This window comes from Peromyscus californicus, unplaced genomic scaffold (genome assembly GCF_007827085.1).
Source record: "Peromyscus californicus insignis strain IS unplaced genomic scaffold, ASM782708v3 Scaffold_6__1_contigs__length_162567912, whole genome shotgun sequence".
Taxonomy (NCBI): domain Eukaryota; kingdom Metazoa; phylum Chordata; class Mammalia; order Rodentia; family Cricetidae; genus Peromyscus; species Peromyscus californicus.
In genome coordinates this window covers 30528640-30542519 of record NW_026294584.1, presented here as the reverse complement: position 1 = coordinate 30542519, position 13880 = coordinate 30528640, and the positions used below count along the sequence as shown (strand labels likewise).

The 13880-nt window shown below is 34.0% G+C and overlaps 1 protein-coding gene across 2 annotated transcripts in view; it reads left to right on the top strand.

Moving 5' to 3' along the window:
- Tfec (transcription factor EC) overlaps positions 1 to 7953 on the top strand; it is a 39352-nt gene extending 31399 nt beyond the window's left edge. For both annotated transcript variants that reach the window (XM_052721405.1, XM_052721407.1), the window contains exons 4-6: positions 291 to 366; positions 5945 to 6092; positions 7036 to 7953. In XM_052721405.1, coding sequence (XP_052577365.1) covers positions 291 to 366; positions 5945 to 6092; positions 7036 to 7413 — 602 coding nt within the window. In that variant the 3' untranslated portion in view covers positions 7414 to 7953. The remainder of the gene's footprint in view (positions 1 to 290; positions 367 to 5944; positions 6093 to 7035) is intronic.
- Positions 7954 to 13880: the final 5927 nt, after the last annotated feature.

Sequence of the window (13880 nt, the reverse complement as noted above, 5' to 3'; positions counted from 1 at the left end):
GCATATGAATATATATGTGTGTATATAGCATTATGAGAAAATTCAAATAATGAAAGTATTTTGTGGCAAAATATTTTATCATGTTATGAAATAAATATTCATAATTCTATTACTACAAAATTTCCTGCTAGCATAAGACATATTTAAATTTTTTTCTTATTATTAAAAACTGTCCTTTGACTAACTGGGAATATCTTTTTTACTATTTTTTAAAGATTATTAAATTTACAGCTGACCAACAGTGAACTGTGTTTTAATGAGAATAATCAATAATCTTTCTTTCTTAATAGTTGAAAGAAGAAGAAGGTATAATATTAATTACCGAATCAAGGAGCTTGGCAGTCTTATTCCAAAGTCTAATGATCCGTGAGTTCAAAATCGTTTGTGCAATAATGTTGTAGTCTCAGTGTCTTACAAATAGGTGGGTGGGAAAAGGGAGGACAGATCCAATGACCAGGAAACGGAGCATCTTATAGCAAAGATTAGTCTACTTCTGGTCTCCCTTTGAAATATCTATTTCAGGGTGATAATTGTTAAGCATCAAGGCATTTCCTAGATTCAACCTTCTGATAGTCAAAATAAGTATCTGAGTTCCCCCCAGCTCAGAGTGGCTCTCAGCGTACTAACAACATTGGCAATTTAATGGTAGTGTCAAAAGCTGTTTATGATAATGACTGGGATATTCAACGTATGATAATAGCATTTCTTCCAACTTAAGATTTATTTGAGCATTAAAATTAAATTGTCACAATGTCAAATATGTTCAAGTTCTAGAGATACCCACGTTAAAATGGAATTGTAAAGTACTGTTGATTGGTGCCAACAAGATTTTGGTGCAAACACAAAGCCAAATGTGGTGTTCGAGACTATAAACATCAAGAATAACTAATCAAACTTTTAATTTTGAAAGTAGAGTTTTTGTACAAAAAGCAAAGTCATGATCTGCAGCTTGAATGATGATTTTTAAAAAATGATCACTCCAAACTTCCCCATTCAGAAATGAGGGTACTTGATGAAGTGATACTTGAAAATAGTCTTTCCTTAAATCTAAATGTTATAACTAATTTAGGCAAATAAATAATTCACGTTAGAAAAGACTGTAATATTTATCCTCATGAGCTCACTAGACAGTATAGTCTTCAATGTAAACATGGCAGAGAGACTCGACTCAGCAGAGAGAGATGAAGGGCTCAGGCCTAGCTTGGGCTCTAGTGATAATCATAAAAACATGCTAAATTCACTAAATGTAGAGCTCTTTTGTTATTCAAAGAGAACTGAGTCTGGGAAGATGGGTCAATTGTTAATGCTTGTTGCTCTTCCAGAGCAACTGAGTTTGGTTTTCAGCACCTATGTAGGTCAGTTCATACCTGCCTGTAACTCCAACATCAAGGCATCCAACATCTTCTGGCATTTTCAGGCACCTGGACACACATGGATACATTCATACAGACAGGCATTTTTAGATTTATTTATTTTGTTGTTTTATATGTATGAATATAAATACATATATGTTTTATAAGTATGAATTAAATACATGTATGTGTTACGTGTATGAATATTTTCCTGCATGTACATATGTGGACCATGTGCATGTCTAATGCCACAGAGGTCAGAAGAAGGCATCGGATCCCCTGTTAATAGAGTTACAGGCATTTGTTAGCTACTATGTGGGTGTTGAGAATTGACCCTGGGTCCTCTGCAATAGCAACAAGTGCCTTAACCCCTGAGTAAACTCTCACCTCAATATCCACAAAGGTTTAAAAATATAAATCTGTAAATTATAGTAACTATTTGACTTTCCTTTATAATTATTTTATAAAAATATCAGTAAGGTATACTAGAATACATTATAAAGATTGTTGAAGTATTGCAATCTTTAACATTTTATAGCTATTTTGATAATCTAATTCTTTCTGGTTTAACTCATTGTATAGCACATGACAAGCTTTTCCTATAAATGTCATAAGCCTTATGTTTTATGTAGGAAGTATTGCAGTTATTTTAACTCTGCCATTAATCGCCCCCAAATTAGACAAAGACTACATGTAAACGAGTGAGAATGATTATAGCCATAGAAACTATTGACAAAATCTGTCTGTGGCTATCATTTGTCTCATTCTGGCCTAGAATATGGGAAATCAATTTACCACAGACTCAGCTGAAAGAAAAGGTAGTTGAGAAACCTTCACTATATGTGTTCTTAAGCATCCTTTTCTTCATAATGGACATCAATCCTCCTTACTCTCCTGTTTTATAATGCTATCTGTAGACAAATGACATTAAGATCTTACTGTAAACACACTGAACAGTCAAATGATGAATGTGTCTATATTCTATATATGACTTCTAGCATGTCATTCAAACACCTGAGCACTAAATTCTGCTTTAATATATTTAATATATTTCATTCCCTGGCTTGCTGAGGCCTCACTTGTTACTTCATTGTCCTTTGGGGTTCAGTAGTGAGGATGCCATGGTTGAATCTTGAATCTAGCATCTTGAAAGGGATTTTACTAGAGTAGACTCTGAATCTGAAGACCCTAGGAATGACTAGTCTATGAAACAATTTGGACTGATTGGTTGAATTTTAGATGTTAATACAGATAATTAAAAAGCTTCAGGAAAAATACTATGGAAAGATTGTAGGGACAATACAGAGAAGGCAGGATTCCATTTAAAGAAAGTAAAGTGAATAAGAAATAGCATTACTACATTATGGCAATGTTTAAACTAAAAACTCAAATGGAAAACAACAAAAATATCAAGAGATTATCAGTTTAAATAAATAACTCTCAAAAGAATCTGTTGCATAGGTAACAACCACTAAGATGACTGAGGTTTTTATTTTTATTTTTTATTTTTGTTGTTGTTCAAGAGAATAGCTGGGTGTGGTAGCTCACATCTGTAATTCCAGTACTTCGAAGGCAGAGGCAGGAGGATTACTATGAGTCTGAGGCCAATCTTTGCTATGTAGTGACTTAGAGGCTATCCCAGGTCACATAATGAACCCTGCTTTTTTTTTTTTTTAAATAAAACAAGAGGCAAAAGCCACATGTTTACAGAAGACCAGTAAAGCACACAAGAAGACCTGGAGTTCACCTTCTAAATGTCATGTGTGTTCCTGGGCACAGGCATGGTGGAGCATCTCCTGCTGAGGGCCTTTCCAGCTATCTAGACTAAACTTTGGGGAATGAGGCCAGAGCTACTTCGAAGATGTAGAATTCAATGGCATTGCCATTTTTATATTCCCAAACATTCAGAAATTTGTAATTCTTTGCAGATCAAAATCATGGAGTTAAAAAGAGAATATTATACAGAAATACTAGAGTTGAGAAATAGTATTTAAAAAATACAAATTGAATGTGTCCTGGTGTTTTCTACATTTCTTGGTTATAAAACTCTAATGCTTTAAAGTGGACGTCACATACAAGGTGACAGCTGATGTGCATTTTTTGCAGAGTTATCTGAAGGAAGTCCTATACCAATTCACACCTTAGGCCTTATTGTCTTGACGCTATCTTCAGACTTTTAGCTCTTGTCCCAAAAGTGTTAAGGTCTTCAAGGATAATTGCCTTATGGAAATGAAAGGACAATGTCTCCCTCCTTTGTTTAGCCGTGTCTTCACATCCCACATTTCTATGATAACATATTCTTTCATTTTTTTTTTAATCCTACAGTATGTGAAATTACCTTGGAAGAAAGGACATTCACATATGTCGGGATATATATATATATATATATATATATATATATATATATATATATATATATATATAAACATTTTTAATCATTTGAAGAGCAAAGCCTTATCTCTTCAAATACTGTCGGATACAGCAAACTCCAAAAACAGTTGAAATGACATCAGGTGTCATTAAAAGTGTACTTTGTTCTCCCTCCCCATTTTGTAGATTTATTTTAAATTTAAATAAGTAGTGCTTTAGGATTAGATTTGGCTGTAATTGTCCTTTGCTTTTAATTTTTTTCTTTGCTTTTGAAAATTTTATGCATGTATACAAAAAAATTTGAACATATCCCTTCCTCATTTCCTGCCTCAACACTCCCATATCCCCCAACAACATGCCCCCTCTCAACTTCATGTCATATATACATATATGTATATATTATATATGTTTATATACATATTATATATCCAAGTAGGTCCACTTGGGGCTGGTCATATTGCGTGGGTGTGGGCCATGTCTTTTGCTCCTTATTCTTCTTCCTTCATGCACCCTACCCCCCATGGGAGGAAATGAAACAAAATTGAGGTTCCATAAGGTTCCTGCTACTATTTAAGTGTGCCAATTCAGGAGATCACAATGTTTTTCAGTTACAGATAACTCTTGTTTCAACATCAAAAATGGCTTGTCTTTTCATAATTACTCTACCGTGACAGAAATCCCTATGAACAGGATTGATCCTGACAGTCATGTTGGTCCTAGAAAACTAAGCAGATGATATTTAAAATGAGCAAACATGAAGGTGGTTTGGAGCATTTCCGTAGATGTTTGGCCACTCAAAAGTCTTTAAACCTTTCTGCTGAATGGATGAAAATGTGTCTTCCTTTCATATGTTGCTGCTAATGACTTGGCCACCCAAGCTGTTTCCATGAGTAATATTCAAACTGATGTTCCATAGACTTTATATTCCTAAATCTGACCCATGATAACTAATTTATTAACTGTATCATAGTTTATAAAAATTATACAAACCAGGACTATTTTCAATATATATTTAGACAACCTAAAACAAAACAAAACAAAACAAAAAACAAACAAACAAAAAAAACAGCTGTGGGAAAAAGTCTATAATTTGCTATTGCTTACTTTGTACTGTATGTAAATAATTTTCACAGTGAGGGACGTGGTTCAGTGGGTAGTACTTGCTACTCATTCGTGAGGATCTGAGTGTAGATCCCAGCACTCACATAAAAATCCAGCTTGGATGTGCGTGCCTGAGAGTTTCTGCTGCGAGTCAGAAACGGGAGGGGCTCAGAGCTTGCCTGGCCAGCCGGATCTAGTGGAGTCACTGAGCTTCTGGTTCAGTCACCAGCATTGGCTAACCACTTTAATTAACGTTTGCTAATTAGTTGGTTCTTATTATTAATGCATATTAATAGTTCTCATGCAGCATTACATCCATGATGTTTTCAGATATTAAGATCATTATTAGCCACTTCCACACTTCTATATTATTATTTCTCCTATGTTAAAAGCATTTTAATATTTTTCTATACCAAAACTTAAAAGATTTTTCAGAAATGCTTAATTCTAGTCATTTATCTTAAATACTTAAAAATATTAAAATGTTTAAAAAATAGTGTTCTGAATCCAGCTTTAAAAATAATGATGTTATTGTTTGTGCGGAAAAATTGATTAAATGGTTTCAGGAAGCTTGCTCTGTTGCATAAAGCAATGTTGCCCAACTCTGCTGCATTTCACAACCACACAGGATCACCATTCAGGGGAGAATGTATTTTTTCTTTCTTAGAAACAAAAGCAACCATATTAGGAAATAGGTTAGAAGATTGGTACATTTGAAATGATCTTAAAAAATTTAGGCTTAAGTCGTCAGTAATGTACATTTCCTAGTTCATTAATGCAGAAATACTGCACATAGATTTTAATCTTAGAGTTAATAATAAAAGCAATTTTCACTAAAAATATAAAAACTGTAATGGTAGAATCATGATATTGCATTTAGCTCTCCCACAAAAAGTCACTTTATTACTTTCTTTTGACACTTATTTTCATTCTGGGATTAATTTTACTATATAAGGGCTTCTTAACTATTCTATTAAAATTTCTATTCAGAAGCAATAATATCTAAGAGTGAATAATAGTCATGTAAATCATTATTTCATATTAATGTAAAAGATTTTGTAAGTTCTTATGAATTCTGCTGACATGCACAATTGTGAAAAGGTTATCTCCCTCTTCTGCAGTGATATGCGCTGGAACAAAGGAACCATTCTAAAGGCATCCGTGGAGTACATCAAGTGGCTCCAAAAAGAACAACAGAGAGCCCGGGAGTTAGAGCACCGACAGAAGAAGTTAGAGCAGGCTAACCGGCAGCTTGTGCTCCGGATTCAGGTGCTGACGGCTGCCCTGCGCTGCTCAGCCAACATCTGACTATCCTGTCATCGCTTTCATCCGCTGCTGCTCTCCTTTACACATTTTCTTATTAACAACTTTTATTTTCCTTTGGAAAAATAAGTTTCCTGCCTTTTAGAAGCTTCTCAATTGGGTCATTTCAATTAGATTTTGATGGGAGATCTAAGTTCGAGATGACTTAAGTAGACGTAGAATGGATGAGAACCAATTACCAAATGCAGAAAATAATGTTCATTTAACCCACATGTGATATAGCCTACACACACACACACACACACACACACACACACTCACACACACACACACACACACACACACACACACCCCACTGAAAAACAGAAACCAGACAACATAGTGAAGCATTTGTTTCTGCAAGATGATTTTGGTCACTAAATTTCACCCTCTTCCTTCATTTCTTCAGTAACACTGTTATAGATTTCATTGCCTTGAGGCATACTTTACCAGTTAACATTACCTTTCATCTGTTCATGTGTCACAAAATATTAGAATATGGGCTTTATAATTGCATCTCTTTTTAATGCAAACAGGCACATGGTCAAGTAATACACTTACCCTAGTTCAGTGAAATGCTCTGGAGTTATGACAAGAGATGAACCAGGAGGAATAAATGAATGGAAGACTTTCCACAGTTTACATACTACACTGTTTAGCCCAAGCCACTACGCTCCCACCACATACCATGGAGTTTACAGCCACCGCAAGGACTTTTTTTTTTTTTATTTAAGTAATTTTTAAGCATTACAAGGACACCAGATTTCTTTATTTGTAAAATGTGTTTATAGTTTGTACCCTTCTTCATTTTGATTATTAGTTAATATTTTTTCTAATTTGATTTCAATAATTAAATCTACTTTTCCAATGTACTATTTAATAATTTACAATTTCTTATTGGAAATTGCAGGAACTAGAAATACAAGCACGTGCTCATGGTCTGCCAATACTGGCTTCACTTGGCACAGCTGATTTCAGTACCCACATCACCAAACAGCAGACCCATCCTGAGAAGAACTCAGTAGGCTGCTGCCAACAACTGACTCCATCTCAGGGGACAAGCCCGGAGTTCTGTGAGCAAGCTCTGGCCTTCTCTGATCCTCTGTCTCACTTCACAGATTTATCATTTAGTGCCGCGCTGAAAGAGGAACAAAGATTGGACGGCATGCTACTAAGTGATACAATCTGCCCCTTTGGCACGGACCCACTTCTCTCTGCCACTTCCCCTGCAGTTTCCAAAGCGAGCAGTCGAAGCAGCTTTAGCTCAGAGGATGGTGATGAATTATAAGCCACAAACTGACTCGAGTCATCAACCAGGGAGCAACTCCATGCTGGTGCTGCGCAATCATGATCTGCGTTTCATGCATTGTTTTCACTTAATCCTCTGAAAGGAATTATGTTGCCCATGGGGGAAATGATTAGAAGCAATGGGAGAGTTCATGGAAAGAAGAAACATGGTGTTAAAGAATCATTGAAGGTCACAGTGTTGTTTCCCTCTTTGTCTACAGAGTGCAGATTTCCTTAAATTTGATTTTCCTGGAAAGTGGTTCAGCTTAATAATGTCTCTAGTGTGATACCTCCAGAGCAGTGACATGATAAGATATTGGAACTGTAGTCCTTAAAGAGACTGCAATATACCACTCTCCTCTCAATTCCATATTCTGTGTCACCTCTTATAACATCATTTTTTTAAAAAGAATCAAGACTAACATATTAGGTGATAATTTCCTTTCCATTGTGTGGTGGAAATATGTGTGGTTGAACTCTTGTTGGGAAAAATAAGTATAAAATGTATATTTTTGTCACTTATACTTGAAACTCAGTCTGTAATAACATGAGAATTTTTCTAAATAAAGCAAAGAACATTTCTGAAAATATTATTTTCTAAAAGTAGATTCTGACTTTTAAAATCAGTTCAATGAAACTAATTCTGAACATCTTGCATATTTATGTATCTATGTTATCTTCAGAAAAAAGGAACACATTGAGGACTCTCTTCCAGAACATGGTCCTCAGATTTTATGATTTTACACAAGTACACATGCAGATAACGTAGGTAGGATATATTACTTTGTTTTTCTTCGTTCCTTTGATTATCTGATCAATGCCATAAACTATATTCAAACTTTTTATTTGTTCTTCAAAAGATGTAGAATAATCAATTTTAGTAAATAAATATAAAATGTCCCCATATTAGAACATTTTTTTCTGAATTTAACATTTGTCATCATGTCCAATGTGAGATATAGATTTATTATTAATATGTTATCTCAAACATTGACTAAATGTTGAATATTAGACTGCCAATTGATAATCTGTTAGCTGGAATTACATTGTATTTTATTCAAATGTAAGTGGAAGATGGAGTTCTTTTTCCCTTGAAACTTACAGTGCCCCATGGTCTTCCTTTTTGGTAGCATTTAGTACAAGTATTTGTATATACAATATTTCATTCGTGTTTTTATTCTTGCTTGAACTTGTCTAAAGTTTGATATTTTATCAGTATACATATTGCTATATCTGGCATTATGCCTGGACCTCAGTGAAAGATCATGAATCAATCAATATTGATGCAGGAATAGTTAGAACTGCACTGGGCCCTGTCAATATGTTGAACAGATGAAAAGTACATAATCTAATTCTTAAGGAAACACTTAACAAGACAACATGAAAACAAAACCAAGGGGTAGAGAATGTGCAGAAAAAAAAAACAAACATAAGCTGTGAAATAGAAGAGTTGAGAGAAAGGGAAGGTGATTTCGAAGTTGAGGGGAAATATTACATGTAAAGTGCACAAGATAGATACGAGGGGGATTAATAGAGGGGACTAATTTCAGCCAAATGATCAAGGAAGGGATAAGTGGGGAAATAGCTTCATGAGACGGTTGATTGACAGATGTGTCTACCTTTCTTCAGGAGGTTTTTAGAAACTGATGTTGACATCTGGTTATAGAGATAAATAAATCTAGGATGCTATAACAAATTAGAAGTTAAATTTGTTACTAGAATAGAAATTTAAATAACAAAATGTATAATTCTTGGTTCAGTTGTAATATCTTAAATATTCAAGCAGGTTTAGTGTTTTGTCCACAATATGTCATCAAAAAAACTTTCAAGTCCTTATGCTAGTGAAAAGTGGTCAAACACAACCTCCTTCTGGACATCAGTGGTCCCTTGCTTATCATATATCAGCTCTAATTTAGAAGTGTTAAAATAATTTAATTGTTAGATTTGGAAAAATAATTCATAATTTCTAGGATTGGCCATTAAAGTCAGATGGATTGGTTCAACCTAAAATGTGTCATTTGAAAACAGATTTTCTCAATATTTTTCAAGAGGGCATTTAACACTTTTAATAATAATGACAAAAGTTTCCCTCGGGTGATAATTTGATTTGACTTTGCAAATCATAGGGAAATGAATATTTTGTGGCCCATGGGAACCACACTATTCTAGCTAGAAGATTATTTCTTCTGTGCTTCTTCTGTCCCCTTTGGTCACATTCTAAGGCTTTTCAGGTGACGCTGGTATGCTGACATCATTTTTTTGTTTTTCAGGACAGAGTTTCTCTGTGTAGTTTTGGTGCCTGTCCTGGAACTCGCTCTGTAGCCCAGGCTGGCCTCAATCTCACAGAGATCTGCCTGCCTCTGCCTCCCTAGTGCTGGGATTAAAGGCGTGCGCCACCACTACCTGGCATCATTTTCCATTCTTTTGAAGTAATACTGCTTGTCCATGAAACTGAGGTCTCATAGTATTGGCTAAGATAAGGACTTGGCATATATTGATAATTCTGGAGAAGAGGCTAATAAATTTAATGCTCCATCCAGAATGTGCAATTTCAGGGAATTGAAAATGGGTAAAGATGCTTTTAAGACTGAGTGGAATGGTATTATGCTCCCTGTCGACCAAAATAATCTTAAAATTTTAGACAGTAATTTTTAACTTTTCATGGCATAGATGCCTGGGGAACTTAGCGACAGTCACCTATTCTTTTCCTGGAAAAAGAAAGAACTATGTAGGGATAGTAATTTGCCCACAGCATAAGGTTTTAAAGCTCCTCACAATATCTCCATGGACACCAAATGAAAAGTTTCTGCATCACATCTGTAACTCACACACAGCTACTTAACTATGTCTCTGTTGGAACATAGGAGTCAATACCATATATAGTGGAGGGACTAAACACCATCCGTATTCCAATTCTAACAGTGTTGAGGTTGCATAGGTAAGTAAAAGCACATCAAACATGAAATTATTTGTTAGAAGTTGTCCATTCATAAAGTAATCGGCATTCAAGCAACAACCCTTACTCAACAAATTATGTCTCTTGTACATTATATATTTAAAATTTAGTTTTCTATAAATCTTAGATTTTTATATACATCTTACAATTAAGTTTGGCATGACACATGAATTTCAAGTTAAAAATAATATAAACTGAAAAATAAGTTATTTGAGCATCTAAGAGTCTTAGAAAAAAACCTTATGAGAACTGATGAATAAAAGAATATTGCTGCGGACTTTACCTAATAGAGAAAGGAAAATCATTTGTCCAAGATTTCTATCACAAAAGACTGGTTATCAAATTACTGTTAATAAACAACTTGCTAATTATGCAAAGAAGTAATGTACAATTTCAATGATAACTTTAGCGAAATTTTTAAGATAATGTCCAAGCCAGTCTCTTCTCCCATTTCTTATAAAGTGTTGGATTCCTTTTTGTGGATTTGCATTAATCAGCCTTTCCCATTTCCCAATTCCCTGACAATAATGAAGACCCCAATGATTAGATGTAACTGTGTAGTTTTCAATTCCTTTAATGCTTGCCCTAGTAACATCTCCTGTATCAGTTAGAGAACATGTGCCCAGGACATATCCCCTCAGTTGAGGGTCTTATCAGTGACCCTGCCTTTCTCTATAAAGGTAAAAATAATTCCTCTGAAAAATAAAAAGCTAGATGAGTTGGATACACCCTGAAACAGCGGTCATTTTCATTTTTAGCCTAATTTGTTTATGCTCATATGTGACTGTATGTAAAATGCTTCACAGGGTTTTCCTTAAAAAATACACATAACATCTTCCTTGATTTAGTATGCCCATTTACCACAAACTTGGAAGAAATTACATGTCATAAAAGAAAAATAGCTTATTTTTCTTTTCATTTAGTATTGTAAGTGGAATTATAAAATACCTCTTTTCCTTGTACTGTTACAAGGGCTTTAAAATCTAAGTGAATGGATATTATAACTCCAATTTTTAATTGGACATGGTATTATTGATTGTAGGGCCAATACACAAGTGCCTCGTATATCTCAAAGAGAATTTGAGCTCATCAAATTTCTCTACAATATCTTTATGCTGATATTTTCTTTCCTCATAGCATCTAAGATATGCATGAGAACTGAGATCTACTAATTATATTGCTATTTTATCAGCATTAGAGCAATCTGGGTTTGATGAAAACAACTGAGGCTTGAATTTACTTCAGTATAGATGAGGGAAGAGTCTGTAGGTGCAACAAAGGTACATCATTTGGCCTAACCAGGCCTTGTCTCTTTATTAGTTTATATCAACCTGACTTCATGGAAATTACCTGTCCAGAGATTTCACCCCATTGCCCATTTCTCATCATTATTCATTGCTACGTATTTTATTATTTGTATAGTTTTTTTTAATTTGAAAATAAGGAAAACATTTTTTTTTTTTATATTGAGAGGTTAAAAACCCACAAAAAGCAATCCTTCTTCTGAACCTAGTGGTATATCCTTTTAATAAGAACACTTGGGAAGCTGCAACAGGTGAAGCAGAGTTCAAACACCAAGAAGACTATGGGACAGTTTCAAGACTAGCCAACACAGTCAGCTTCTGATTTGTTATTGATGGTGGTTTAGTTTTTTAAGACCTACTTCACAGTTTCTATGCCACATGTTTTTATTTTCTGTGAGTTTCATGTGGAATGTGAGTGTATGAGAAATTATCAGAACTGAGTTATTTTGATATAAAAATAGTCTCCCCAAAATTCATCTCACTTGAGGATAAAGTGCCCTTGTGTGCACTTTATACATAAAGGAGAACTTTTTATCCTCATTGGGGGGCTTGCTTTGTGTATTTCTTACATGGAAGGGCTTGCTTTGTGTATTTCTTACATTGAAGGGCTCAGTAAGTGCATTTCTTAACAATCAAATTAATTCTATTGTTTCTGATGATAAAATCCTCAGTAAAATTCCAGTTTTTACAGCTTAGAGGGTCTAAAGAATAAAAATAATGACCTTGCTGTTTACAAAATTAGATTTCTACTTCTATGCTAAACCATAATAAACTTTCTATCTTATTTAAATCTTATTTTGTGTAACAAATAAAATAGTCAAAAGAAAAAGGAGACTATTATTTTCTGAAAAGAATTACATAACCATAAGCTATCTCTTACTTTGAAAATTATGAGTATGAAGGTTTAGATAAACTAAGTTCTAGAATCTTATCTATCAGCAGAGGTTGCTTATGGCATGCCAGGCTAAAAATTAATTCAGCTATTTAATCTTAATAGTAACAATGTAGTTAAAAATCTTTGACTTTAATAGCATTACATATATATGAATAGCTGAAATAGCATTCCAATAATTTTCATCTAACATTGGTTATATCAAGAAAACATTGTTAATATAATAAGACTGTAGAATTCATAATTATTGCTATTTTTCATTTTAATAACAAAGTAATGTGTCTTATTTTCTATGAAAATGAAGAACATTGGTGTACTTTAAATGCATACATGAATTTTTGTACAAGTACTTTTTAAATGTACCAATATTTTCTTTGCATATATTAAATGAAGGAGCATAACCATTAAAGGTTTTAATATACTTCTCTCTGTTCTGCCCTTGTATATAGACTGTAGAGGGAGTTGCCATACGGGTTAATCATCTGACAGGATACTTAAGTGCTGCAAGACTTCACAAATGACAACTGCTTGCTACACAGGCCAGGCTGACAACAAGGATCCAATATTTTTCTGTTATGGAAAGTAACTGTTACATTCTCTAATACAGTCTCTTGCCATCTGCTTCTGCATGCTGTTATGGCTTTGATTTATGGAAAATATTTATCAGGATGTTGCAAAATTGCTAACAGGCATAATGGTAGCAATGAAATCACCATGAAACTGCAAAACCTTTTAATATACTAGATACTCCCCAGACAATCTAGGATAAATAGAATACTGTATTCTAATATGTAAAACATTTTATAGCTGCTAATTGCTATTGACTACACCCATCCCTTGATAATGAAATTAATAAGGAATTCAGAAGCATTAAGACTTTCTAATATTTAATACCATGTTTATGGATTTTGTTCTTATATACCTGTACAAAAATATGATAAAACAGGCCCATTTTTAATTAGTTATAAAATGATACTTTGATTGAAGCATTAAGTTCATTACTTTTTGAGGATAAGTACCAGAAAACAGGTGCTGCAAAACACTATCAACCCTTAAAATACAGATCGATATAACTCCTATGTAGAAAGAATAGCCAATTCAAACCACATGAAAATATGCCAATGATTTCAAAAACTCTACATAGACTAAAAAGGTGAATGGCAGGATGGGTTTTATTTTTGTTTTTTAGGTGTATATGTACATAGATGGTGTGTTCTTTTATGTGAGAGAGGTTTTTATACAATTAGTGTGTTATTCTTTAATCTTTATAAAATCAGATATAGAAAGAACCTTTGAAGCCATTTTTAAATCTCTTT